Here is a 27,035-nt window from a genome sequence, read left to right as displayed (position 1 = left end):
CCATCAGAAGCAGCATCCTGGGCTTCCTTGCCCCACTTCCTCCTCCTCCTCTGAGTGGGCACCCACGGGAAGAGTAAAGAGTGCAGGATCTATGGCACCCCCACAGCACCTGTGGGCCCAATCCAACAAATTGCATTAAAGCACTGAACCACAGTAAATAGCCTGTCTCTACTCAGCCACTGAACCAGGTTTTAAAACTCAGAACCACTGCCACCTTTTGAAAAGCCTTGCCGTAGTGTGAGAGGAACTAGAGCTCGAGACAGAGGAGAAATAAGAAGCCTGGTGGAGACTGTCCTGCAGTGTAGACCATGCATCCCCCCATCATCCCTGTTCTAAAAACTAGCCACCAGCCCAATTCAAAGCACTTCTTCTGACCATTAAAGCAGAGATTTGGAAAGTTCCCAAACTCACAGAATCTTTAACCAGCAGGACCTGTGGCTACGTATGTTGTCTGGAAGATTCTTGAACCTGTCATCTAAACGAAGTAACTTTCTCAATCTCTGCTTCAAAGTTCCAAAATGCCTTCAATCCTGATATCACAGGGTTCTTCTCTTCCCATAGGAGCCTCCTCAGCACAAGACTCTGGATCCCACTTTTCAAGGGAGCCTGGCTGGTTTCTATCAGGAGCAGAACTAACTCTCTTGCATGTTGATTATTACAGAACTTCTCCCACGGAGGTTATGGAGATTCATACCTCCTTCTTCCCTACTCCTATTTATTTGGGCAGGTAAAAGTCCACCTATTTCCTGATCAGTGTACACCATGCTTGATGTCTCTTTCATTGCACTGTTTTTCCTGCATTTTCTCCCATGTTAATGAAGTGTCACTTAAATTAAACTAGTAATCCACCACAACAGGTTTTATAAACAACCAGACAGGGGGGAACACATTAAATAAATAAACAATAAAAACTGCTGGTACAGCAGCGTTGCTGTCATCTTCTGCTGTCCTAAAAGCAAAATCACAGCTTAAGATAACACACTAACTGTCATGGCACCCGTTTCTAAGGACTTTAATAGTCATGTTCTCATGCTGTTCTTCATCTAAGCAAAGAGCTTAACCAAGATAAAACAGTGTAGTTAAAAATGTGAGCTACATAGACAGTCAGAAAATGTATTTATATCCTGATAGACAGATAGCTATTTCCAATTACATATTCCGCATGTCACCCTTTATGAAAGCATAAGCTATAAGGCTTACTTTAAAAAAATATATCCTCCTGAATAAACAAAGATGCTGCTCAGTTTGCAGGCATGCTGATTAATTCTGTATGCTTCACTTTATGGCAGCCCAATGCTGTGCCTGAATTGGAGCTATAGGTCAGCAGACTGTTTGCTTCAACCTTACAGCATCTGACTGGAAACATTAACACTGTGCTGAACTACCAATAACTACCACCTGAATTCTTTTATGAATAAATGAAATGCAAATTTACCCTTTTAGCTCCAATCCCCTTGGAAGTGGTGGCAAATCTGGGAAATGGCTCTTGGCCCTGTGGAGGCTGCCCACATTTGTTGTCAATTTTAGGTGAATTTTGTGCAGCTTTCATTTTGTGGCATAGCATTTCTCCAGCACAACAGCCGTCAGGTTAATGGGCTCAGCTGCAGCACACATTTATGATAGATTAGTACTAAACTCAGATTGATTACAAAACTTGATGATCTGCCACATCTAACCTGAAAGAACATAGGGATCTGTAGAAACTGGGATGGCATGGTTCAAACACAGCTGTGTCCCTTGAACCAAATATAATCTGGAATAACATTGAAGAGCTAGCTGAAATGTTTACTGAGAAAGCATGGTCAAACAGCAGTCACTTGTGTGAAAAGCTTCACAGGGCTCTTCCAATAAATAAGTGCATGTTACAAACAGGTGTCAGGAAAGTCTCTGAATTGCACCAACCTCAAGAAAAATGCCCAGCTGCTTCTATCATTGTGCTGCCTACCTGATCAGAAGCTGGACCGAGGCATCATCAATGCAGCCATATAATGTGATTATTTCTGCCGTGTTGCATCGAATGGGTACCAATGGGCAATTTGGCGATGTCTTAATCCTGGATAGAATATTTCATGCTGTTCCATAGACATCTGAGTGATCTTACCTTAAGGGTAAAAAGCCTTAACCGGTAATCATCTGCTTGTATGACTCTGTTAACAGTGATTTCAATTTCCTCATAGGTAACCTCATCTTCTGGCCAGTATTCAGTGCATTTCTGAGAAAAACATAAACCATAGATTTAAAAAGGAGATAGTTAGTAAAAGTGACTCTTCTGTAAAAGAAGAGGGAGAAGCATATATTTAAGTAAATTCTGGGTGCAGTTTTGTGGGGTTTTTTTAACCAGTTAAAATATGAAATGTAACAAAACAAAACAAAGAATCAGTCCGAAGAGCAACTTAAAATTATATCCACCACCCACCAGAATTGTTGACTTTTGTTTCTGAACAACAGATCCAGAAAGCACACCAAAACTGTTTTTGAAACTTTCTGGTGGCTAGATCCTGTACTTTAAGAACCAGATAAAAGTGAAAATTCCCACCTAATGTAGTTTCGTTAGTGACAAAAAGAACTGCATAGGAAACTCTTTGCAGTTCCCTTCAGGATACAGAAGCTTTCTTCCAGTATGGATCTGTCACTAGACCTATGATTAAAAATACACCAAACACTTCCCCCTGGCTTTTAAAAGTTTTGATCTACAAGAGGATTTACACTTTAGCTGCAGTCTGTTTTGAAAATATCACTGATGGAAAAATCAACACTTACGTAGGGGGGAAATGTTTGAAATGTAAACAGGATGACACTCCTCTAAAACCAAAATAGCAATCATGCATATGGATAATCTGTGATTCAAAAGTTTCCATAATCAGAGAATTCTCTAGCTCTGTTGGATTTTTATGGTCATTTGGCATTTCATCATGCCAGAATATTTCTAAGATAAGCCTATATAATAGAAAACACAGTTTGGAGCACCCAACTTGTATTATAATCAGGAACGCATATTCCTCTCTATATTGTTGGTCTGTAACTCCCATCATCCCTCATAACTCAGTGTTATTTGGGAAGTGAAGGCATAGAAATGCACAATGTTATGATCCTGGCATGGTGGTTTAACTGCTGTGTCTTGGCCTCCAGCAGAAATTTTTATGAGTGAAGGCTAAACAAAATTCAACCGAAGAAAACAACAGCCCTTCAAAGACCTAAATTGTCCTGAAGCACAAACTGTTGCTGATCTTTCAAATCAATGAAACGCCACCAGTTTTATACCATCAGGAAAATCTGCCACTACCACTTCTTGTATCAAACACTCACAAATTCCGTGTATCCCCACTCTCCTACCATTCCCTCCTTGCATATCCATCCACTGCAACAAAATAAAATAAAATCCTGTCAAATGTGCTAGTAGCTAACTATAGCCCAGACTTCAAAACAGCTAAAATGAAGTAAAAACACCCACACCTTTCCGTGGGCTGTCTGTCAGTTCAGATTAGACCTGACAAGAGTACTAAAATACTGAGCCAATAATCCTTGCATTATTAGAATTAATGTATATAGCAGGAACACAAAGACTTTTTTTCCTAGCATCACAGCAGAACAAAGGTTTCAACTCTGCATCGACAAGACATGGTATTCATTCAGCAATTTGAGGCAGGGTGAAAAATGAGGAATATCGGTGCAGGAATGACAGTGAGAAGGAGCTTATAGCCTATACTTATAACTGAGTCTCACAGCACAATTTAATTTTTGAAATAAGAGGTATCAATGAAAAACTAGGCTTAATTGTACCTTTTGTTAATACAGAAACTGTTGGAACCTACTAGACTTTTGTGCATTCATGAAAGGAGGTCTAACCAAATATGTCCTTACAGTGTGTGTGTGTGTGTGTGTGTGTGTGTGTGTGTGTGTGTGTGTGTGTGTGTGTGTGTGTGTGTGTGTGTGTGTGTGCGTGCGCGCACGCGCGCGCGTGTGTGTGTGCGTGTAGGCATATCTCTCTAAATATACACCATCCTGGTCTCCCTGGGAACATCTAAGTAGTGCTGCAGACATAGATTAGACTGGAAGGGAAAATGGTAGCTGACCACAATCCATTAAGCACTCTCCACAGGGTAAGAATCTGATGTGTGGAAACATCAGTTACTAAGCAGCACAGAGAATAGAAGCTCAGCATTACCTCATTCATCTCTTCTATATTGGTAATCATGACAATAATTGGCGAATGCTCCTGCCACACCATTCTCCAGAAATCACTGACGGTATTAACTATGGGTCCCTGAGTAGCAATGTACACCTTTTCTTCTCCTCTATAGCCCTGCCAACAAAGAAATGAGGGTACATTAGTGTCAAGCCACACACACGTATACCTCAGTCTTGCTGTCTTTATTGACTATTGACAAATCAGAATAAATGTGTACATGCTGTCTTGCTCTCTCTCATACATACAAAGATACACACAGACCAAGGACAGAAGGCACCGCTTCAGTTTTTACAAGTAGCAATGTTTGCTATGGCAATGAAAAAAATTTACTTTATTCAAGATGTACAGTTAAGCAAAGCTAAATTCCTCAAGGCATAATACAGCATAACTAGAATAATGAAGGCCCTTTTAAAAAAACACACACAAACCAAAACTTTCCTTCAGTTTTTCTAAGGAAAGGGGAATTTTTCCCTTCTATTTTTTTTTAAGTTTTTTTTCCCCTCGGGACTCCACATTGTTAGGCAAAGCAGTCTTTGGATTCTTAGTGGATTCCAAAAGCTGTGGCAAAGGCAATAAAGATGGCAAACATTCAGTATTAGAGACCATCAACAGCTGGCATTTCCAATAGTTGCAAATGCATTTTAGTCTGTAAGATTTAACAGTATTATGTAGGCAAATGGGTACATGCATGTGAGTGAGTAGCGGCACTGAAATGATCACCCATGGATTCCTGCAGATGTTCATAACAAGCTGAAGCCAAGCATACAGCTGATACGAAGAAGCCTTATAAGACTGCTTAGTTCTTACCCTGATGTAGTTGGCGTTGATGTAAGAGCTCAGGGGATCATCTTGATCATCTGATGTAAGGCACACTCTACTGTGAGGATCTGGAAAGCAGAAACCAAGAGTAAAGAGTTATAGGCTTAAAGGAAGTATGAGACCATTCTCTCTTTTCTCAACTATACAAATACTCACAATGCCAAAAAAAAGGATCAGGCAACAAAATAACCAAACCAAAACCAAAGCACAGCCTTTTATCAGGAACCTGGAACACCGTTAGCATGTTACCTGCATATTTGGTCTTAAGAACATGACAGCTATCTTGATAATTTAGATCAGACCTTGGAAGTCATTTATTAAAAATGATTTTATCACCTTTAGTTACCAAAATCTTAAACAATGGATTTACAGTTAGTTATTTTGACTGTTAAATGCCAAATTACTCCAAAGTACTCCTGTACTGCAGTGAGTCCTGGACCCTTTGTGCACGGCAGGAGAGGAAGCTGAACACCTTCCATATGCGTTGTCTCCGATGCATTTTTGGTATCACCTAGAAGGACAAAGTTCCAAATAGAGTAGTCCTAGATCGAGCTGGAATTTTTAGCATACGTACATTACTGAAACAGCGACGTCTACGCTGGCTTGGGCATGTTGTGAGAATGGCTGATGGTCAGATTCCAAAAGATCTCCTGTATGGAGAATTAGTGCAGGGAAATCGCCCCAGAGGGAGACCACAGCTGCAATACAAGGATATCTGCAAGCGGGATCTGAAGGCCTTAGGAATGGACCTCAACAGATGGGAAACCCTGACATCTGAGCGTTCAGCCTGGAGGCAGGCAGTGCATCATGGCCTCTCCCAATTTGAAGAGACCCTTGTCCAGCAGACCGAGGCAAAGAGGCAGTCACGAAAGGAGCATAATCAGGGAGCTGGATGGGGTACAGATTGTATTTGTCTCCAGTGTGGAAGGGATCGTCACTCTCAAATTGGCCTTCTCAGCCACATTACACGCTGTTCCAAGTCCTCCATACAGAGCACGTTACCATAGTCTCTCAAGACTGAAGGATGCCTAAATCAAAATGCCAAATACTTTTTTCGTTATTAACAATTAGTGTTTCATATTGCTTTAATCTGTTACTTTAGGGATATAACTCTGTGTTTATTGACCATTTTGTCCATTTTTAGTAATTTAAAACAATTTTTTTTTTAAATGGCGATTTAAATCAGTTTTGGTTCACAATTATGTAACTAATTTTAAATGTTACTCTTTATACTTAACACCAATGAATTTAATGGTCAGAACTTGATTGCATGCAGGATAAATTATGATGGCGACCTGCCACCAGTTAAGAAACCGCCATTTGCGTGCCTCGTCATATTCCAGAACATGATCTGGCATACCATAAGAAATATGAGCAGGGATTCCTCAACTAGCAGACATTTGTCTTTGTGCTATACATCTTTGCTCCTTGGCACTTACATTTGCATAAGTACACAATAGGATTCTGGCCAGTTTTTTCTTGACAATCCACTGTTAATAATCTTGATGGCACTTATAAGCTTTGGGTCAGAACAAAAGTCCAAACAGTTCCACATTTTGACTCCCAAAATGGCTACCCAGGTACCACAGGGAAATCCACAGGCAGGAATAAGTATTATTCTGTAGCATGGTACCTAGCTAACATGTATAAGAAGCTGCAGACAAGCGTACTTGTCTAAGCCATGAATTTGTCCAATGCTCTTTCAAGGCCATCCCAGCTTTGGCTCTTAGCATCATATGATGTGGCAGAAAAAAGGTAATGCCAACACTAACAAAGCAAGGAGTTCCAATACTTATTGCAATGTCTTGATGACAGTTATTCCTTTTCCAAATTAAAAAAGCTGTTCTTCCATTTGCATCACTGCACTAAGGAGTTTTCTGGTGCTTCCCAGCCTCACCTCCTCCAACAGGCACCCACTCAGAGGCACTGCCCACTGAAAAATAACCTGGCACAAACTGCTGGTTCATGCCCATCCCAGAATTAGTAAAGGTAAAGATGTTCATTTGCATTGCTTTGGTAGATGTTCATGTCATTGAACAACAGATTTTCCTGACACTGATTTTCCTAATAATGATTTTCCTGACACTGGACAACAGATTTTTCCTAACATTTCTAGATTTTCTTGACACTGAACAACAGAGCTTGGATATGGGGGCCCTGAAATCCATCATTTTTCCTTTTGTTAAGCTGGCACTTTTGAGCCCAAAACATGAAATAAAGGAAAAAAGACACATCAAGTAATGAGTTCTTTGGGAAGTGATCACCTTAAAAAATTTTTTTTTTACCCCAAACAAATGTGTAAATCTGCAAAAGATATTTCCTACAAATGAAATATAAATTAGCTGAATTAAAGACTATTATCATTTCTCCCACTAACTGCAATTAAATGTGGAGTTGCAGACAACTGATCATTAAGTTAAGTGCCTGTTTACCTTTCAGCTCTAACTGGAGTGAACATCTGTTTTAAGCAACCTTAAATATTTCAACTACCCGCCCTGCCAAGCAACATCTTCTGCTTTGCAGGCAACATCTTTAATCCAGTACTTGCTGTTGTCTACTATGAAGTAACAGCAATAAAATGATTTTAGGTAAACTACACAATCTCACTACAAGTTAAAATTACTAAAGAAGAAGAAAAAACTTGCTTGAAAAGACAATAATGCTAGGTAAAGTGGAAGGTAGCAGAAAAAAAGAGGAAGGCTCACATGACATGGATTGAGTCAATAAAGGAAACCAAAAGCTTTTGTTTGCAAGACCTGAGCAGGGTGGCTAGTGATAGGCTCTTTTGGTGGCCATTCTTTCATAGAATTGCTATAAATCAGAAGTAATGAGTGGCACATAACAAGGAAACAGATCAAGTCCTCAAGGACATGGACAGATGATTTGCGACTACGTACATGTAGTGGTGTTTGTCTTGTTTACTGACATGTGTGCAGGATTGCTTGTCACTACAGAACACTGGGAGCAGGGATGTCTTGCATAGAGGGAGTGCTTACCCCAGAATTTCATGGGGTATTTCCTCTATCCCTGTCAAAAGCCACCAATGACTGCTAGAAAGGCCTGGCAAAATGAGTTTACTTTGGAATTCATCATCATTAGCTATACATAGCTCTCCTTTCCCTTTCCTCTCTCATCACCTTCTTGTGTTTCCAGGTATTTAGCTGAGGCTAAATGTTTGCTGAAGAAAGGATCTTCTTGATTATGATACAGTATCATGTACAGTCATGATTACTTAGCATGTCTGGCCTTACTCATTCCAACATTTCTAAAACTTGGAAAAGTCATTCCCAGAATCACACAGCCAGCATGGCTATTGGAATTCTGGGAGCTGTGGTTAAAAAAAGAGAGGTTACTTTGACCACCTTTTCATCCTTTCTCTTCCAAAGAAATCCAAGGATCACTTTGTGAATCTCTATCACCTAGCCAAAATAATAATTTAGTTTAGTGAGACAGTGCTGTAGCACATTTCCAATGCTCCTTTATCAAGTACAAAAAACAAAGTTGAGTGTGCTTCTTATACACATAGAGCTTAAAGCAGTCTCTGGGTGGTTTACAGGGTACACATTGCCCCCCTCAGCAAAAAAGCTGGGTATTCAATTTATTAACCTTGGAAGGATAAAAGGTTGAGTCAGGCTTGAGCCGGCTACCTGAGCCTATTGAGATCAAACTCAGGTTATGAGCAAAGACTTGTCTGCAGTACTACAGTTTAACCACTGCCCCATTAGGCTCCAAGAATATCAAATTGATTCTACCACGTTTTAATACTTCTATAAAAATGTACAAATATGAGCCTGTCTGAAGTTCTTGTTATGGGAAAAAGATGGAACATAATCCAATAAAGAGACAAACAAACAAACATGGGAAATATCTGCATGGATCTCAAAATACTTTAAGAAATCTCAGATTAAATCTGGCTATAGCATCGATCAGGTGCTTACTTGGGAGAATTGTTTTGTAGCGATTCTTTCGGACCAAACCAGGAATATCATATTCCTTTGGATCAACAAAGTTCATTGGAATTTCCTGTTGGAAAATATGTAACAGAAACCACTGATAAGAGTTTCAAAACAATCCTTAGGGAATCTCTAAGAAATGATTAGGAAATACTTAATCTCATATCTTGAACAGAAAGCTGTGGCAGCAATGGAATTAGATCAAAGACTTTTGACATTTCTATAATTTTTCAACTTCCAAAATAAAATTGATAAATTTATGTTTTTTTGCAGATGTAGAAGTCCAGACTTTTTAAAAAATTATGAATATCATAATGCTTCTGAAAACTGATTTTAGTTGTATGTTATAACCGCCACAGTGACTCAAACCACAAACTGCAAACCTGCACAGTGTGATTAAACAGAAGGCACTACATGGCTAGCAACATTTCGTATGCAGTTTGGTATGATTTGAAGAGCAGCCATTTTAAGTCAAACAACTTCAGAAACCACCTGATTCAACCTGGAAATGAATCAGAATTTCACTTCAGAAATAAGCCTCAGATTTCCCAATGACTATTGTAGTCATCACCTATCAAACTTTACTCTTTGACAGAACTGGATGCAATCTGCAGGTACATCTGCCCCTTCTGACAAGTATATATAGCATATGTGGATGAACAGAGGGAGGCTTTTCTGTTAATGAACTTTTCTCAGAAGGGGAGTTGCTGACATTCTGGCCCCTTCCCTTAATGGCAGTGAGGGCAGCAAATCTGTTATGAAAACTTCCTAGAAAGTGCTTCTAGGACAGAAAACTACACCTTCAAGACTAATACATATTATTTGGCAAAAGCTTTCATGGATTGTTGCATACTTCTTCAGATGCAAATGGTTACGGTCAATAAAAGTTTATGCCAGATAAACCTAGTTAGCCTTGAAGATGCCATGAGCCTTGTTTTAATTGTTTAGGCTGCAACAGGTGACTTCAGATAACACCTATTCCATAAAAAGTGTTTGCTTCTCCCTGGGTTTTGTGAGTGATTTTTGTATATACTGTACATGCCCCATAAAAACAAAACCTTTCCAGTTTCAGGGCAGCTGTAGGGGTTCAGGAGTTAGGATAAATGAAAACCAATTTTAGGTTTTTGTTGACTTGTTGTTTGCTTGATTCTTTGGTTGTCTAATAATATCAGTTACAGGAAGTTAAAATGTTTCCACCCTGGTGCATGAATGCCATTTTATGGAGGGAAACATGTAAAATGCACAATGTGAACCTTGTGCAGGATGAAAGAGTTAAGGTTTTATTATTTTAAAAATGATTCCCTTCCCTCTGCACTTCTAGTGGCATTTCAGGCAGTTCTGTATTTTGCACACACATCTACACCCAGAGAGAATAGCACCTAATGCAATGATAAAACCATACTTGGTTTAAAATGCATGCACACACACAATATCCAATAATCCTTTGGGCAGAGAGGGTACAAGAAGGCTTTGACTTTGCACAGGATTACTATGCAGAGAGGAAGAGAGAGAGACAGAGAGAGAGAGAGAGAGAGAGAGAGAGAGAGGTTGCCACAGGGCCAGTGTTTCTCCATCTCCAAGTGATCTCCCTGGCAACATATACCTTGTGTATGTTTCCCTCCTAGAAGTCATTGGCAGCCCCCCCTACCTTGTCTGCTCTGGCAGTCAGAAATAAAACACTGTGGGGCTTGACGGGTTGTGGAAGCCCACTTGGAGGGTTGTTGGAGGATTGATTTTGTTGGCCATCACCAACAAAATCAATTCACACCAGTGAATATCACATATCTCAGTCAGTACTGGCTCTTGTTTATGGCAATTTCTAGAAGCTTTGAGTGCTGCTGTTGCTGCCGCCAATCCCTCTGGTGTAACAAGCATAGAATACAACATGCAGTAAAAAGACAAACTTCTTCTGCTAGGAGACAGTCCTAAAATCATCCTGCATAAAGCTGAAAAGGACAGCTTTGTTGGGGAGCTAGGGTTGCCAGTCAAAGAACAGGAGGAAATTTCTCCAGAAGTTGCTGGGAAGTGACTGCCAGTCAGTCGATCACAGATGGGTATTTCCCATCTAGACTCTGGGGGTTGCGCATGAAGTCTGGAAGATTCTTCTGCTACTTTCTTTAGTCAATGACTGAAGACATAAGGATATAAAGAAGTAATGCCTATAACTGAGTTGTGCTTTGTATGCTTGCTTGATAGATAGATCTTCAAATCAGTGCAAGTTTACCCATTTGATACAATCTAACTTACTCTGAAAAGGGATGTGGTGGCGCTGCGGGTTAAACCGCAGAAGCCTCTGTGCTGCAGGGCCAGAAGACCAGCAGTCGTAAGATTGAATCCACGCGACGGAGTGAGCACCCATCGCTTGTCCCAGCTCCTGCCAACCTAGCCGTTTGAAAGCATTCAAATGTGAGTAGATGAATAGGTACCACCTCAGTGGGAAGGTAATGGCGTTCCACGTCTAATTGTGCTGTCCACGTGACCACGGAAACTGTCTACAGACAAACGCTGGCTCTACAGCTTGGAGAAAGGGATGAGCACCGCACCCAAGAGTCGGACACAACTGGACTAAATGTCAAGGGCAACCTTTGCCTTTAATTTATTCTGATCTTGGTCTTCCTCTGTGCCCTTAGTTCCATCCCCTGCTAGAATATAGCCCTGAAACCCTTCTCAGATAGGAATTCTCCAGGCTGAAAAGGGTCCTCAACTTTTCAGCCAGGTGGCTGCCCAGGGACTGGACTGGGGTTACATGGACAAGCAGTTTCACTTTATCTTGAAACCTTAGGCTTCGAATCTGAAGGCTTCCACATCTTTATGGAATTTTAGTTCATTGTAATGAAGGCTTTGCCTCTTTGTGGATTTTGATTTAGTTTTATTCTGATGGACCAGCATAGCTGTCTTTGGTTTTACAAGTGCTATAAACTTCTGTCTTGAAAATGGGAAGTTCAGAATACTTACAAAAAATTCTGTCTGGAGTACAAAAGAATCTAATGCTTTCTCGTGCAGCACCTCCGCAATGAGAACATTTGATGCTGTCTGGAGGTATTCTTGAGCTGACTGTTCCCTTGGAGACATGATATACCCAAACCCTTGCTCGGTACAGCCTGGCGTGCACATATCCAAGGTGAGTGAAACATTGGAACCCCTCCTACAGAAGACAGGAAGATTCATTCAGTGGTGATGGTACAATATGTTAACACAAACTGTTTCACTTCTCTTGTTCACTAAATGCAAATAAAATGTAAAAAAAATTATGTAAAGTTAGTGCAAAACACAAAAGTTGCCATACATAATCTGAGAATGCTGCACACAGTTTTAGTTATTTATCTAAAATATGTACACCCTGCCTTTCTCCTCAGGAGAGAAGAAAGGTGGCTTACAGTAGAAACAAGCAACATTAGAAACTAAAGAACTCTCTAATTAATTATTATAAATTTTAAGAAAAGAATTAAACAGATTTAAAATTAAGAGACAGCAGATAATTTAAAGGCATTCTAAAACACACACCAGTGACAGCACCTCTTCACTTCACAGTTTTAGTTATACCACTGAAGTGCCTTCACAAAAATTAGAATACAAGCTAATGTTAAAATATTTCAAATAAAAAACTTTTAAATTTATTTATTTATTATTTATTTAGTTATTTAACTTATATGCCGCCCACTCTACCCAAAGGTCTCTGGGTGGCTTACAACAATTAAAACAGAATTAAAATACAATGACAATTAAATGCCAAAATTATGACATTACAAAATTGTTATCATTACATTACATTTTTTTTAAAAACCCCACACAATTAGCATAAAAAGCACAACATGATATACTATTTTTACTCACAATCTACCATCTTTCTTACTTAGGAGCCAGCACCAAACAATCTAAATTCTACATCTCAAAGCTTTTCCCATTCACCAATCAAATGCAACAGCATGATTGTCTGTGACTTCTGCTTTTTCAAATTAACAGTTCTTTGGGCTGATCTGCTTGGAAGACCAAGAATCTGGTGGTCTGGAGGTAATCTTCCATCCTGTCCTTGCCTTCTTCCAGATGCCAATCAATCATCTTTCAGCAGAGGTAAAAATTATAAGAACAGTATCTCACTCTGTGTGGTCCATCCCAGTAGGGCAAACACCAACTGAGGGTACGAGGATAGATAATGGCATCACGGAAAGGGCATATGAGGAGAGAATTAAACCATTTTATTTCCTAAGCGTGATATTCCTGCTTTTCAAACTAGCCCAGTGGGGCTCCTACTGGTCAAAACACAAATGGCAGGAGATCCTACTGCTTAATAGTACACTCGATCGATGACAGATTGATCATGTTCATCAAAGCGGACAATTCAGTTTTGTTAGGTTAAATTCTGTTTTTTTTAAAAAATGAGCAGGAACTGTCATTCTGCAACAGGGTTCTATAATGGACATGTGTGGTATTACTGGGGAAGGACAAATCAACATATGACGTAACTAATGAATCTACCTCTTTCACTTTGGAAAAAGAAATCGCCAATTAATCAAGTTGTTACTGGGTTGATTCACGTGGAATGCCTAAACTTGCACATTCCTGTAACAAACCTGCATGTTTCCTCATGTAGTACAGTATCCTACCTTTCTTGCAGTCCCACAGATTTAACTGTCAGGGTTGCTGGATCTGTCTCTGCTTTCATGTCCATCACACAGTCAAACACCGGTGTTTCTGGAACAGGGTCCAGATCAAGAAAATCATCCTCATTCTTGTCCTCAGTCCATTCTGAGTAGGTGAATGAAGGCTGGCGGCTTACAGACTGCCGCCTGTCTTCTCGAAGGGGGAAAAGGGGATCTGGATGGGGTTTTAAAAGATACCAAACCTATGGGAAAAGAGGCAGCATTTAAAGCCTTCTGGATAGGAAGTATAATATGGCTATGCATAATTTAAAGAGGGCGTGCCCTTTTAGTGTTCAGTGGGTTTATTATACCTCTACATAATAGAGCTGGACTAAAAGGGAATAGGAAAACACTATACAATGCTTTCTTATGAATGTCACAAGAGGAACGGCTATTATAATTTCACACTGAGACAGAGGGTTTTATGGAACCTACTAGGCACAGGCATTGAATACAGTGGAGCCATTCCATGTGAGGACAGTCTGTATTGATGCCAAAAGTGAAAGCACTTCCTCCTTTGTACAATGCCTGATCGTCACTGGATTCTCAAAAAACTATGTGTAAGCCCAGGTTATAGACTGTGACTACGCATGGATTCTAGAGAGAGGATGATAGGAGACCCTGCCCTCCTGGCATGCCAATGGTTTGTTGTTTGTTTGGTTGGTTGTTCATTCAGCTTCTTTACTGCCCATCTGACTACCACACTCTAGGCAGTTCACAACAATTGTTATTATAAAAAGGATCAACCACAATCTGTAAACCTGTCTTATTTTTGCCCCATATAAATGGATTCTTATGCTGTTCCAAAAATGTACTAGCAGAGAGGCAAGAGAACTAAAGAAATGCATACATACACCGTAAAAAGTGATAATAATAATTCTATGCTGCCAAATTGATTCTAATGGTGAACCTTTCAAGGTTTTTCTAGGTATATTCAGTGGTTTCTCAGTACCTTTCTCTGTGGACACCCTGGGATTGTGTATCTTGCCTATGGCTATATAGGCTGGCTCTTCTACAAGGCATAGTGGGGAATTGAATCAAGGCCAGCCAGGCATTCCAATCCACTAAGTTATTTATCCAAAACATTTTCAACTTTCTTAAGAACTCCAGCCAAAGAATCTCTCCATCAGGAACTTGGTTCAGCTTAGCAAGGCTAAAGAGCAAGAAGAAGTGGATATTTTAACTTGGAGGAGAGTGCATTGAAATGTGGCTTCATCCCCATATTTTAAAGTGAAGGTAGACAGGTACATTGAAGTTAATGCCACTTTCTATATTGTACCTCACTCTTGTCTTGATACAACGACTGGAACATTCTCTCATCAATGGCCCATTGGCTATAATTGTAACAGTTTGTTTTAAAATATAACAGTAGAACTCAGGAACTTGACAAAAGCTCATCAGTTAAGATCAGCAGTGCTTTAACTATGGTTAAAATGGGAACAAGAAACTAGGTTTTCAGAAAGCTGTATCAGTTTACACCTCAAGGGGAGGCCTAACTAGTACTGAATAGAGGGGAACTAGCACCTCATGGAATTTGGAAACCATTTGGCTTTTTTGTAGTCTCATCATACTGTTGGCTCATATTCAGCTTGTGACCTATGAAAATTCCAAGATCCTTCTTGCTTATAGTATTGCTGAGCCAGGTATCCCCCATCTTGTAATGGTGCATTTGAGTTCTTTTTCCGAGATGCAGTACTCATACCTGTTGAATTTCATTGTTGTTTTCAGCCCAGTGCTCCAGCCTATAAAGATCATTTGAATTTTGTTTTTCTCTTCCAGGTATTAGCTATTCCAATTTTGTGTCATCAGCGAATTGGACAAGCATTCCCTACACTCCCTAATCCAAGTCATTAATAAAAATGTTGAAGAGCACTGGACTGACTTATTACATTCCGTTCTGCTATCCTATTCACAGATTAGGCTGATAGGTTTGAAGAGAATGGTGGTGCTCATCTGGTGTCATAGCTACCAGCTGTGGGATGCAAGTTTTTCATAACAGTTTCTAACTACTAGTGGAATTATTTCAGTCTGTTTGTGTCTATTCCCAACAGAACGATTGCAGTTTTTATGTCCTTAAATAATAATAGTGACAGATGCCCAAAAAACATATCAATATCCTTTTCAGGGGAAGTTAACGCTTTGCTTCTATCTTGGTATTTTATTTTATTTAATTATATTTTTATCTGGTAGGAACAGATTATCTGGCTGAAATCCAGTAGTATATTGCAACCAGAATAGATCTATTAAATCAATGAGAATTTGGTGAGTCAGTGCCTCCATAAGTTTCATTGATTTCATGGGTCTACTCTAGTTGAGATGGGCTAATTTTTACATAATTTATACTGTATTATATAAATTTTCATTTTTGTTGTATACTGCCCAGAGCAGCAATTTGCTAAGTGGGAAGTATACTAATTAAATTAAATTAAATTAAATTTAAACAAACAAACAAACAAATAAATCCTACTGGATTTCAAGCAAGAATACAGCAATTTATGGGATATTAAGATATGGAAATTTGGGGACCACTAGAACCTAGTTTCTAAATATTTCAACATCTTTCAGAAAGTGGGAGGAGAGCAATTACTCCACCCACAGGTGACAGAACAAGAAGGAATGAAGTAGAGGGAAATTACAATTAAATTCCCACCTTGGAGCATTCAGCAGTAAGATAAGTTATGGGAGGTGCACATCCAATCTGTTGGAAGCTTCCAAAGAAAGTTGAAATAAGTCCATGTTAGAAACAGGATAACTTGTGATGGGTGTGTGCTCACAGGGTACCTATGTATCCATATTAGCAGTTTTCCATCATGACCTGCCACAGAGAATTACTCAAGTATTTTGTTGTTTCCACAGCATTTCATGATCTGTCACCATCTGCACTCCAGTTTCTATTCCCTGTTTTTACTGAATTCATTTCCTTTACAACAAATGTACTCCTGCATGCTTGGTCTGAAAGGAATGTCAGCTGTCTTTCTTCCCTTTCTTTTGTTCTTCCATCACCAGCAATTTCTTTTTCTTTCAACACCTAACTAATCTTGCTAATTTTGACTTCCAATTTCCTTCAGCATAAATTAAATTTGGATGGTCTGTGCCTATGTCGTGCTGGCCACGTGACCATGGAAGATTATCTTTGGACAAACACTAGCTCTATGGGTTGGAAATGGAGATGAGCACCGCCCCCTAGAGTCAGACACGACTGGACAAATTTTAAGGGGAACCTTTACCTTACCTTGTGCCAATGGAGAAAACCAACATTACTATCTTTCCTCAGGACAGAAGGGAAGTGAACTGAAATATGATAGGAAAGCTACTCTGGGCAAACCCAAAGGGGCTACCTATACAGCACGTGCATCAGTTTTATAGTGCCAAATTTGCTCATGAGAACTGAAATTATATACCATCTTACAAAGGATAATGAGAACTCTTACTTTACACTACAAAAAGGTAAAAGTAAAGGTTCCCCTTAACATTTAGTCCAGTTGTGTCTGACTCTAGGGGGTGGTGCTCATACCCATTTCCAAGCCATGGAGACAGCGTTTGTCCAAAGACAGTTTCCGTGGTCATGTGGCCAGCGCGACTAGACACAGAACCTTCCCACCGTGGTGGTATGTATATATCTACTCACGTTTTTACTGTACATACTTTTGAACTACTAGGTTGGCAGAAGCCTTTACACTACAAGCTTCCTTCAAATAACATGAGAATGGCAGTTTTATATCACTGTCCCCCCCCCCCAATTGTAGTCTAGTGAGTTACCAAAGTTTCTGTTCTTGATCACTTCCTCTTCCTGACTTAAAAATCTAAGAGTTCTCTAGAAGGGGATTGTTACAAAAGGCTAATGCTATTTTAGACTGCATTAACAGAAGTATGGTCTCAAAATCCCATGAGTTGCTAGTTCCCCTCTGTTCAGCACTGGTTAGGCCTCACTTTGAGTATTGTGTCCAGTTCTGGACAGCATACTTCAAGAAGGATGCTAACAAATTGGAACAAGTTCAGAGGAAGGTAACAAGGATGATCAGGGGGCTGGAAACCAAGCCTTGTGAGGAGAGGGTGAAAGAATTTGGCATGTTTAGCCTTGAGAAAAGAAGGCTGAGGGGTGATATGATAGCACTTCCTGCAGCTTGTGCTCACTAAGCATATTGATAACTTGATAGACCAAGTGAACTTACATAATATAAATGATGTCTATAATTACACAGTGGAAATAATTCTCCTCTACTAATTTCTTTCTTAATTAAAATGGTGGGGGACACTGATTGAGGAACCCTGCAGAAAATTCAATATGTCTAATCACGATAAGAACATCACTTACTGCGATTAGGGTTGTTCCATAGTTTTAGATGGTTCATTGTGCAAATTACTTGAATTTTACACAGTTCACTGTGAATTTAGCAGTTTGCCCTTTCCACTCTAGTGTGCATAGCTTCATTCATTCACTGGAAGCGTATTATTTGATCGCACAATGTATCCGGCTAAGAAAAGCCTCAGCAAAACCCAAAGGCAATTGTACAGCAAGCCTAATCTCACTACCCACTCCGGCATATTTTACTGAAAGAGGTATTAACTTTAATTACCATCCTTAGTGAATTATTTTAAATACACTTTCTGCCAAAGTACCAAAGAAAATCCTGCAATTGTCCAATGTCCTAGAATGAGCCTAACAACCATGTACATATAACAACCTGCTCATAGCATATGCATGTGAATTGCTAATGCTTATTAGAGCAGTACTAACTATTTTCCACCAAATGTATCAGCTGAATATTATCAAGGCAGTCTCAGCTGAATATTCTCTGAAGGTACTAATTTATTTAGCAAATCCTTTAATCAGAACTGAAAACATCCAGGATGTCAACTTACCAATGTTCCTATGAGTAGCAAGCTAAGGAAAAATAAAGTCAGCAGGAAGTAAGACAATGTGATGCCCACATCTTTGATCAGATCCTGAGGAACAAAACAAACACATAGTTAAATCAGAAGGCAAGTAAAAAGCAAAGGGAAGCATATGAGATAATGTTTGCACAATTCCTGTGAATTTGTCAGTTTTACAAATTAATCACTATGTAACCACACAGTCAGAAATTCAGGAAGCATCACTATATACAAACTTCTTGAACTTTACATTTTGTAATTCACAGACTCAGATCCAGTGGAGATGGGTGACTGCAGTGTTGGAGTTTTGTAAATCTGCTCTGGATTTTAGTATGAACTTTACAGTAGCTTTCCAAGGTGCTGAACACTATTCCCAAACTGGTGCAGTACCTTGGATAGCCCCTTTCAACTTCACACTAAAACCTGGAGTGGATTCACTGCCCCTGTGACATGTGAGTCACCAATTTGAACTACTCAGACTCCTACCCAAATTTTATAGCTGCTGTCATAAAATAATACTGAATTGAATTTATTAGCTGTTCACATAAAATCACTCTAACCCAGAGCTAGAGTGAGCAATAAAAAATATGTCCTCCCTCAGCTTGGTGCATCTTTCATGCCACAGTCTGAGGGATCATCACACTTAAAAGCTCTGCCCTCAAAAGCCTCCAGACTTCAGAGTTGCCTCCGGTTTCTAACTCCAGCACATGACATCACACCAAACAAACAACAGACCAGGCATGGCACTGCAGGTCAGATTGCTCCTCTCCTTGAGCACAAACAGGATTAGGATTGTGGTCCAGGAATAATGTTGTTGTTGTTGTTGTTGTTGTTGTTGTTGTTGTTGTTGTTGTTGTTGTTGATGATGATGATGATGATGATGATGATGATGATGTTTGTGTGTGTTTTGTTTTTACTGCTCTTACCCTGCTTTTTCCACTAAGGAAAATGTCCCATTATGTTTGTTCACTGTTCCCCGTTTCAACAGCACATTAATGGATTTTTTGAATCTGTAACTTTGGATTCTTAAAGTTTTGTTCTATTCCGGTGTCAATAATTCTCCAGGCATCCTACTGTTCTCCCAACAAACTGGATCCTTTCAGGTTCTGACCCTTTCCTTCAAAGGTCTATACACATATTATAATATCTTCTATTTTAACATGTACACAGACACAGCCCGCCTGTTGTCTAAATAGAGCTTTCTGGGGTCTCATGTTCATTGGTGGTTTCTGTTCTAGCTTATTTCTTCAATCTAGAAAAATGTTTCCCATGCAAAAGACTTAAAAATAAATGAACTAAAAAACAATGTTTCTTTTTCATTTGTTGGAAATCGCATCCCAAAAAAAGCAAAGATGAGGGACAGTTGCAATGTTTGAAGCTATTCAGTTTAATAACAAAAAAGGAGACACACCACAGGAGTATAGTCATGTGAAAAAGAAAGTACACTTTCTTTGAATTGAGTTTGAAAGGTTTGCTGGGAGAAAGCATCTTCTCTCTAAAAAGTACATGGCAGCATAGCTTAGGTTTGAAAAGTTGCATCTGGAGAAACCACAAGACTTCTGGAACAATGTCCTTAGGACAGACGAGACCAAAGTGGAGATATTTGGCCATAATGCACCATATTTGGCAAAAACCAAACAGAGCATATCAGCACAAACATACCAACTGTCAAGCACAGTGGTGGAGGGGTAATAATTTGGGCTTGTTTTGCAGCTCCAGGACCTGGGCACCTTGCAGTCATTGAGTTGACCATGAACTCCTCTGTATACCAAAGTATTCTAGAGTCAAATGTGAGGCCATCTGTTCAACAGCTAAAGCCTGGCCAAAATTGGGTCATGCAACAGGATAATGATCCCAAGCACACCAGTAATGACTTGGGGGGTGGGGGAGAGAATCAAGGTGTGGCAATGGCCCAGGCAAAGTCCAGACCTCAACTAGATTTATATACTGTGAAAGGACCTTAAGAGAATTGTGCATAAACAAATGCCTACAAACCTCAGTGAACTGAAGCAATGTTGTAAAGAAGAGTGGACTAAAATTCCTCAACAACAATGTGAAAGACTGATAAAGTCATGCAGAAAATGATTACTTTAAGTTATTGCTGCTAAAGATGGTTCTACAGGCTATTGAATCATAAGGTGTACTTCATTTTTCATACATGGCTTCTCCATTTTGGCTTTATTTTTGTTAAATAAATCATAACACAGTATAATATGTCATGCATTGTTGTTCATCTGAGGTTATATTAACTGAATTTGCAGACCTGTTAAAGACCAGATGATTTTTATTATGTTCTTATATGTAAAACGATAGAATTCAAAGGTGTACTTTCTGCTTCACATGACTGTATTTACAACTATGCACGGGGGGACAAAATGGATACGGCCAGTCCACCTCCCCCAACCTCTTTCACATAGAATCATCCGCTGAAGCTGAATGGTGGGAAATTCAGGAGAAATAAAAAGAAATGTGCCTCTATATAGCACACAATCAAACTTTGTAATTTTGTACCACACAAGTAACGGTTTAAACTAGCATGTGGCTATCAGCCAGGATGGTTATATATTACCTCCAGTTGATGTGGAAAACAAATTGGGGTGATATTCCATTTATGTCCTGCTTGATGGCCTTCCAGTGGCCATCTGTTCCCTGAGTGGCCACTGTGGGAACAGAATGTGGGGCATGATAGGCCTTTGATTTGATTCAGCAGAGATTCTCTTTTGTTCTCACTGAGACAGTGCTCATCTCTTTGATTTCTCATTTGTTTTAAAAAGAAATATATTCAATTGTCCAGAACTGTTGTGAATATTTATTCTTCATAGAGAGGCAAAGCAATTAACAACATGGAAGCAGGACTCTCTATAAGTCTATACCTGGCTGGGAGATATTTTTTTAGTTATAATGTGATTTTAATCAAAGTTGGAAGTCAGAACTGGGGCAGGGAAAATGTGCAACCACTTGACTGAGTCTGAATAATATTACCTTGGCTCTCTTGATGGAATCCAAAGAAGCATGTTTAAGTTAAATGCACTGAAAAGCACAGCTTTCTGCATTGCCTCCAGATTAATACAATTAAAGCAGCTTGGGTCCTAACCATATTCACTTAGGTTTAAGTCCCGCTGATTGTAACAGGGGTTGTTTTCATTCATGTATGTTTAAATATTAAAACTGGCTGGATAGCTGCAAAGCCAGAGACTGGGAGTTTAATTCTCTGCTGTGCATCCCAGAAGAACCATCTATGGCTTAGGGCAAGCTGCACAGCCCCATGGCACCTCCAGAAGAAGAAAGTGGTAAACCACTTCTAAGTATTCTCCAAATGAAAAAGATCAACGTAAATTAGAATTGACTTGGTGGCACAATATGATTATTATTCTGCCTAAGGCTTTGGCATTAAAACCATAAGACAAGCAGATAACTTTGGAAGCAGAGTGTGACGGTAGCGATGATGTCATCTGCCCGTCACTGCTGTAGCTAGAGTTTATCTGCCTATAGCATGACGGGAAGTGGGACTTCAGAGGGTGGAGCTATGGTATTTAAGAGGGGAGTGAATGATGTGTTAGTCAGATAGGGCTTAGATAGGGTCCAAGATAGGGACATGATATGAACCAGATAGGGCTTGGATAGGGTCTGGTAGGGACTTAGGGAGTTAGGGCTTGTATATGTTATAAAGTACTGTGTTAGTGAAGGTCTGAGAGAGAGTGTGTATGAGGGGATACTTTATTTTTACTGATTGCCTTTTTATTTTAATTGATAAAGTGATTTACCATTCCTTCTGTTGTTATCAATAAAATACAAGTTTTTATTTTAAAAGTCATTTATTTGTCTGAAGAGTCTTATGAAGGAGTGGTTGGTGGCAGGGTGATTATAGTGTGTGTGAGAGAGTGACGTGACACCTCCTCTGTGTCAGGAGGCTGTCACACAGAGGCATAAAATATGTTGAGTTTCTTAAACATGCATCAAGACAGTTTATCAGTTTGTAATCACTGTACAACTGGAAAGCTACAAAAAGTCTCACAGAGAATAATGAATTAGGAAAAAAGGAAGTGTTTTTCTTTCTGCCACCCCACTCTACTCTCTATTCATAATTATATATTGTCAAGTCAGTTCCGACTAAAGGCAACCCTCTCAGGGTTTCTGCACCTAAAGTACTCAGACGTGGTTTCCCATTGTCTCCTTTTGGTGGCACTCTGGGACCACACACCTTGCAAAAGACTACATAGGTCTCAGGGGATATAATCTCATCAGTCACACAAGTTCTGGGTGACCAATCTTGCCTGACATCTCTCCCGGGCATCATGGGGGGATTGAAACTCCTGACTCCAACTTTATAGCCAGGCACTCCAAACCCACTGAGCTGCACTCCATAATTTTATAGCTCCAGATAATTGGTTCAACAAACAGTTGCTACAAGTAGTTCACCTAAGCCAGGAGGTTTTCAAAGATAGTCAAAACTCTATCATTCCATCAAGTGCTTGGCATATAAAATTGCTTTGTGTCTTGCTTCAGATAATGTGTTGTTTCTATTCTGCTTCTATGCTGCAATTTAGCTGTGCACTGCTTTGGTAGCTTTGCTTGGTAAAGAAGCCCTTTCTCTGTTGTTGTTTAGTCATTATGTCATGTCCCACAATTCGTGACCCCATGGACCAGAGCACGCCAGGCCCTCCTGTCTTCCACTGCCTCCCGGAGTTGGGTCAAATTCATGTTGGCAGCTTCGATGACACTGTCCAACCATCTTGTCCTCTTGCCTTCACACTTTCCCACATCAGGGGCTTTTCTAGGGAGTCTTCTCTTCTCATGAGATGGCCAAAGTATTGGAGCCTCAGCTTCAGGAACTGTCCTTCCAGTGAGCACTAAGGGTTGATTTCTTTCAAAATGGACAAGTTTGTTCTCCTTGCAGTCCAGGGGATTCTCAAGAGTCTCCTCCAGCACCACAATGCAAAAGCATCAATTCTATGGCGGTCAGCCTTCTTTATGGTTCAGCTCTCACTTCCATAAATCGCTACTGGAAAAACCGTAGCTTTGACTATGCGGACCTTTGTTGGCAAGGTGATGTCTCTGTTTTTAAGATGCTCTCTAGGTTTGCCATTGCTTTCCCCCCAAGAAGCAGGTGTCTTTTAATTTCGTGGCTGCTGTCACCATCTGCAGTCCTCATGGAACCCAAGAAAGTAAAATCTGTCATTGCCTCCATAGCTTCCCCTTCTATTTCCCAGGAGGTGATGGGACCAGTGGCCATGATCTTAGTTTTTTTAATGTTGAGCTTCAGTCAACATTTTGCGCTTTCCTCTTTCACCCTCATTAAGAAGTTCTTTAATTCCTCCTCACTTTCTGCCATAAGAGTGGTATCATCTGCACATTTGAGGTTGTTGATATTTCTTCTGACAATCTTAATTCCAGTTTGGGATTAATCCAGTCCAGCCTTTCGAATGATGTATTCTGCATATAAGTAAAATAAGCAGGGAGACAATATACAGCCTTGTCATACTCCTTTCCCAATTTTGAACCAATCAGTTGTTCCATATCCAGTTCTAACTGTTGCTTCCTGTCCCACATATATATTTATCAGGAGATAGATAACATGGTCAGGCACTCCCATTTCTTTGAGAACTTGCCATATGTCTGGCTCAAGGTCAGCAACAACACTATCTGGTTGTCAGGGACATCCAGATCTTTCTAGTATAATTCTTCTGTGTATTCTTGCCACCTCTTCTTTATGTCTTCTGCTTCTGTTGGGTCCCTATCATTTTTGTCCTTTATCATGTCCATCTTTGCACAAAATGTTCCTTTAACATCTCCAATTTTCTTAAACAGATCTCTGGTTTTTCCCTTTTTATATTATTTTCCTCTATTTCTTTGCACTGCTCATTTAAGAATACCCTGTTGTCTCTCCTTGCTGTTCTTTGGAAGTTTGCATTCCATTTTCTGTAATTTTCCCTATCTCCCTTGAATTTTGTTTTTCTTCTCTTCTCTGCTATTTGTAAGGCCTCATTGGACAGCTACTTTGCTTTCTTGCATCTCCTTTTCTTTGGGATGGTTTTTGTTGCTGCCTCCTGTACAATGTTATGAGCTTCCATCCATAGTTCTTCAGGCACTCTGTCCACCAAATCTAGTTCCTTTAATCTGTTCTTCACTTCCACTGTGTATTCATTAGGGATTTGGTTTAGATTATATCTGACTAGCCCAGTGGTTTTTCCTGCCTTCTTCATTTTAAGCTTGAATATTGCTATAAGAAGCTGATGATCAGAACCACAATCAACTCCAGGTCTTGTTTTTGCTGACTGTATAGAGCTTCTCCATCTTTGCCTGCAGGGAACATAATCATCTGATTTCAATATTGCCCATCTGGTGATGTCCATGTGTAGAGTCACTCTTGTGTTGTTGGAAAAGAGTGTTTGTGATGACCAGCTTGTTCTCTTCACAAAACTCTACTGTATTAGCCTTTGTCCTGCTTCATTCTGAACTCCAAGGCCAAACTTACCTGTTGTTCTTTTTATCTCTTGACTCCCTACTATAGCATTCCAGTACAATGTTACTCAGGGTTGTCACCATATAATGACAAGAACATCTTTCTTTGGTGTCAGTTCTAGAAGGTGCTGTAAGTCTTCATATTTCAGCCTCTTCAGCATTGGTGGTTGGTGCATAAACTTGGATTATTGTGATGTTGAAAGGTCTGCCTTGGATTCGTATTGACATCATTCTATCATTTTTGAGATTGTATCCCAATATAGCTTTTCCCACTCTTTTGTTGACTATGAGGGCTACTCCATTTCTTCTACGGGATTCTTGCCCACAATAGTAGATATGATAATCGTTTAAATTGAATTCGCCCATTCCCCATCCATTTTAGTTCACTCTGACGCCCAGAATGTCAATGTTTATTCTTGCCATCTCCTGTTTGACCACATCCACCTTACCAAGGTTCATAGATCTTTCATTCCAGGTTCCTATGCAGCATTTTTCTTTGCAGCATCGGACTTTCTTTTTACTTCCAGGCACGTCTGCAGCTGAGCGTCCTTTCGGCTTTGACCCAACCACTTCATTAGCTCTGGAGCTATTTGTATTTGCCCTCCGCTCTTCCTCAGTAGCATGTTGGATGCTTTCCGACCTGAGGGGCTCATCTTCCAGTGTCATATCTTTTAGCCTTTTGTTTCTGTCCATGGGGTATTCTTGGCAAAGATACTGCAGTGGCTTGCCAGTTCCTGCTCCAGGAGGATCACGTTTAGTCAGAACTCTCCACTATGACCTGTCCATCTTGGGTATCCCTGCACAGCATAGCCGAAAGCTTCTCTGAATTGCTCAAGCCCCTTCGCCACGACAAGATAGCAATCTGTGAAGGGGTAGAGAAAACCTTTCTCTGTAGGTTTTATAAATAGATTTTAATAAATAAATAAGTACCCAGGTCAATAAATAAGTACATGCCCAGAGGTTGCAAGGGTTCATCACCAATTCAGCGGTGTGGAGAAGGTTGCAGGGAGAACTACTGCAGCTTTAGCCCCTCTGCTGTAGCTGTGAAGCTCCAGGCTGCACTGGAAGAAGCACTCTCCAAAACCCGACCCACAGAGCTGCTAACTAGCTCAAGGAAAGGGAATACAGTGCTGGCTATCTTGCCCTGATAATAGTTGTGGGGGCCAAAAAGGCATGTGTACCAGGTTGCTCCCCTCAAAAAAACCATTCCAGGGACTGTGATGAGCCCAAGGTCCATTCATTTTCTGAGCTCACCCCCCCCCATGACCACTCCAGACTCCAAGTATGCTGGGAAGCTCAGCTCTTCTTCGTTTCAGCTCCACTCCCACACCTCATGAAAATCCTCAAAACTGGGCAAAAGGGTTTATGGCGAGTTAGAGAACTGAATCCAGGTAGTAGGCTTCCTCCCAAGACAATCCCATGTCCTTGATCTTTTATACATGGAAGTATTCCTGTGATGAAGGGCAATAGGTTCAGAGGACACACAACTGAGAGCCTGCATCTTTCCCAATCTCCCTTCATTTCCATTTTATTATCATCCTAAATTTTAAGTGGGCAATTGTGGCTCTTCAACTGTTATCTGATCACAGATTTCATAACCCCTCTCTGTTGGTCACACTGGCTAGAATGGATAAAAGTTACAGGCCAGAAACATCTGGAGGGTCACAACTGTGTGTCCCTGTGATACATAGAAGCTCATGGCTTCTCTTCAGGTTAATATCCAATAGGAGGAAACTGAAGGCCACTGCTTTTGGTCCCTCCCACTAAAGAGGCAGTACAGATCCTCAACCCTGCAAACATTAAGTGGGTCTTAGGTAGGCATTTTTAGTTTACCTGTCAAGGCAAGATTTTTCCATTTAGGGCCCACTTGGATTAGCGGAGAATGCTTCCTACTCTGCCTCCCTCCATCTTGATGCTCAGTTCATCCCTCACAGATGACATCCACTGTCCTAATGGCACAGTGACATAAAAGCCAGTTGGCAATGTGCCCTTCCTTTTTGCCACATTATACCACTTCTGTGGCACTGAGAGGATCTTAGGTGACAGAAATGAAAGCTCAGCAATGGAGTAGAGATTCTCTTCCGGCTATTGTCCACA

At 40.2% G+C, this 27,035-nt stretch overlaps 1 protein-coding gene across 11 annotated transcripts in view; it reads right to left on the bottom strand.

The window, feature by feature from the left end:
- The window catches only part of PTPN5 (protein tyrosine phosphatase non-receptor type 5), a 99,149-nt gene that overhangs the window by 16,478 nt on the left and 55,636 nt on the right, over nucleotides 1-27,035 (bottom strand). For all 11 annotated transcript variants that reach the window (XM_072985688.2, XM_072985689.2, XM_078383857.1 and 8 more), the window contains 7 exons: nucleotides 18,465-18,548; nucleotides 13,566-13,804; nucleotides 11,917-12,106; nucleotides 8,947-9,031; nucleotides 4,997-5,076; nucleotides 4,166-4,303; nucleotides 2,102-2,212 (listed from right to left, as the gene is read on the bottom strand). In XM_072985688.2, the coding sequence (XP_072841789.2) occupies nucleotides 2,102-2,212; nucleotides 4,166-4,303; nucleotides 4,997-5,076; nucleotides 8,947-9,031; nucleotides 11,917-12,106; nucleotides 13,566-13,804; nucleotides 18,465-18,548 (927 nt within the window). The remainder of the gene's footprint in view (nucleotides 1-2,101; nucleotides 2,213-4,165; nucleotides 4,304-4,996; nucleotides 5,077-8,946; nucleotides 9,032-11,916; nucleotides 12,107-13,565; nucleotides 13,805-18,464; nucleotides 18,549-27,035) is intronic.

Source organism: Pogona vitticeps, chromosome 1 (genome assembly GCF_051106095.1).
Source record: "Pogona vitticeps strain Pit_001003342236 chromosome 1, PviZW2.1, whole genome shotgun sequence".
In the NCBI taxonomy this organism is placed as follows: domain Eukaryota; kingdom Metazoa; phylum Chordata; class Lepidosauria; order Squamata; family Agamidae; genus Pogona; species Pogona vitticeps.
The sequence above is the reverse complement of the archived record's forward strand: the minus strand, read 5'-3'. Positions and strand labels throughout refer to the sequence as shown.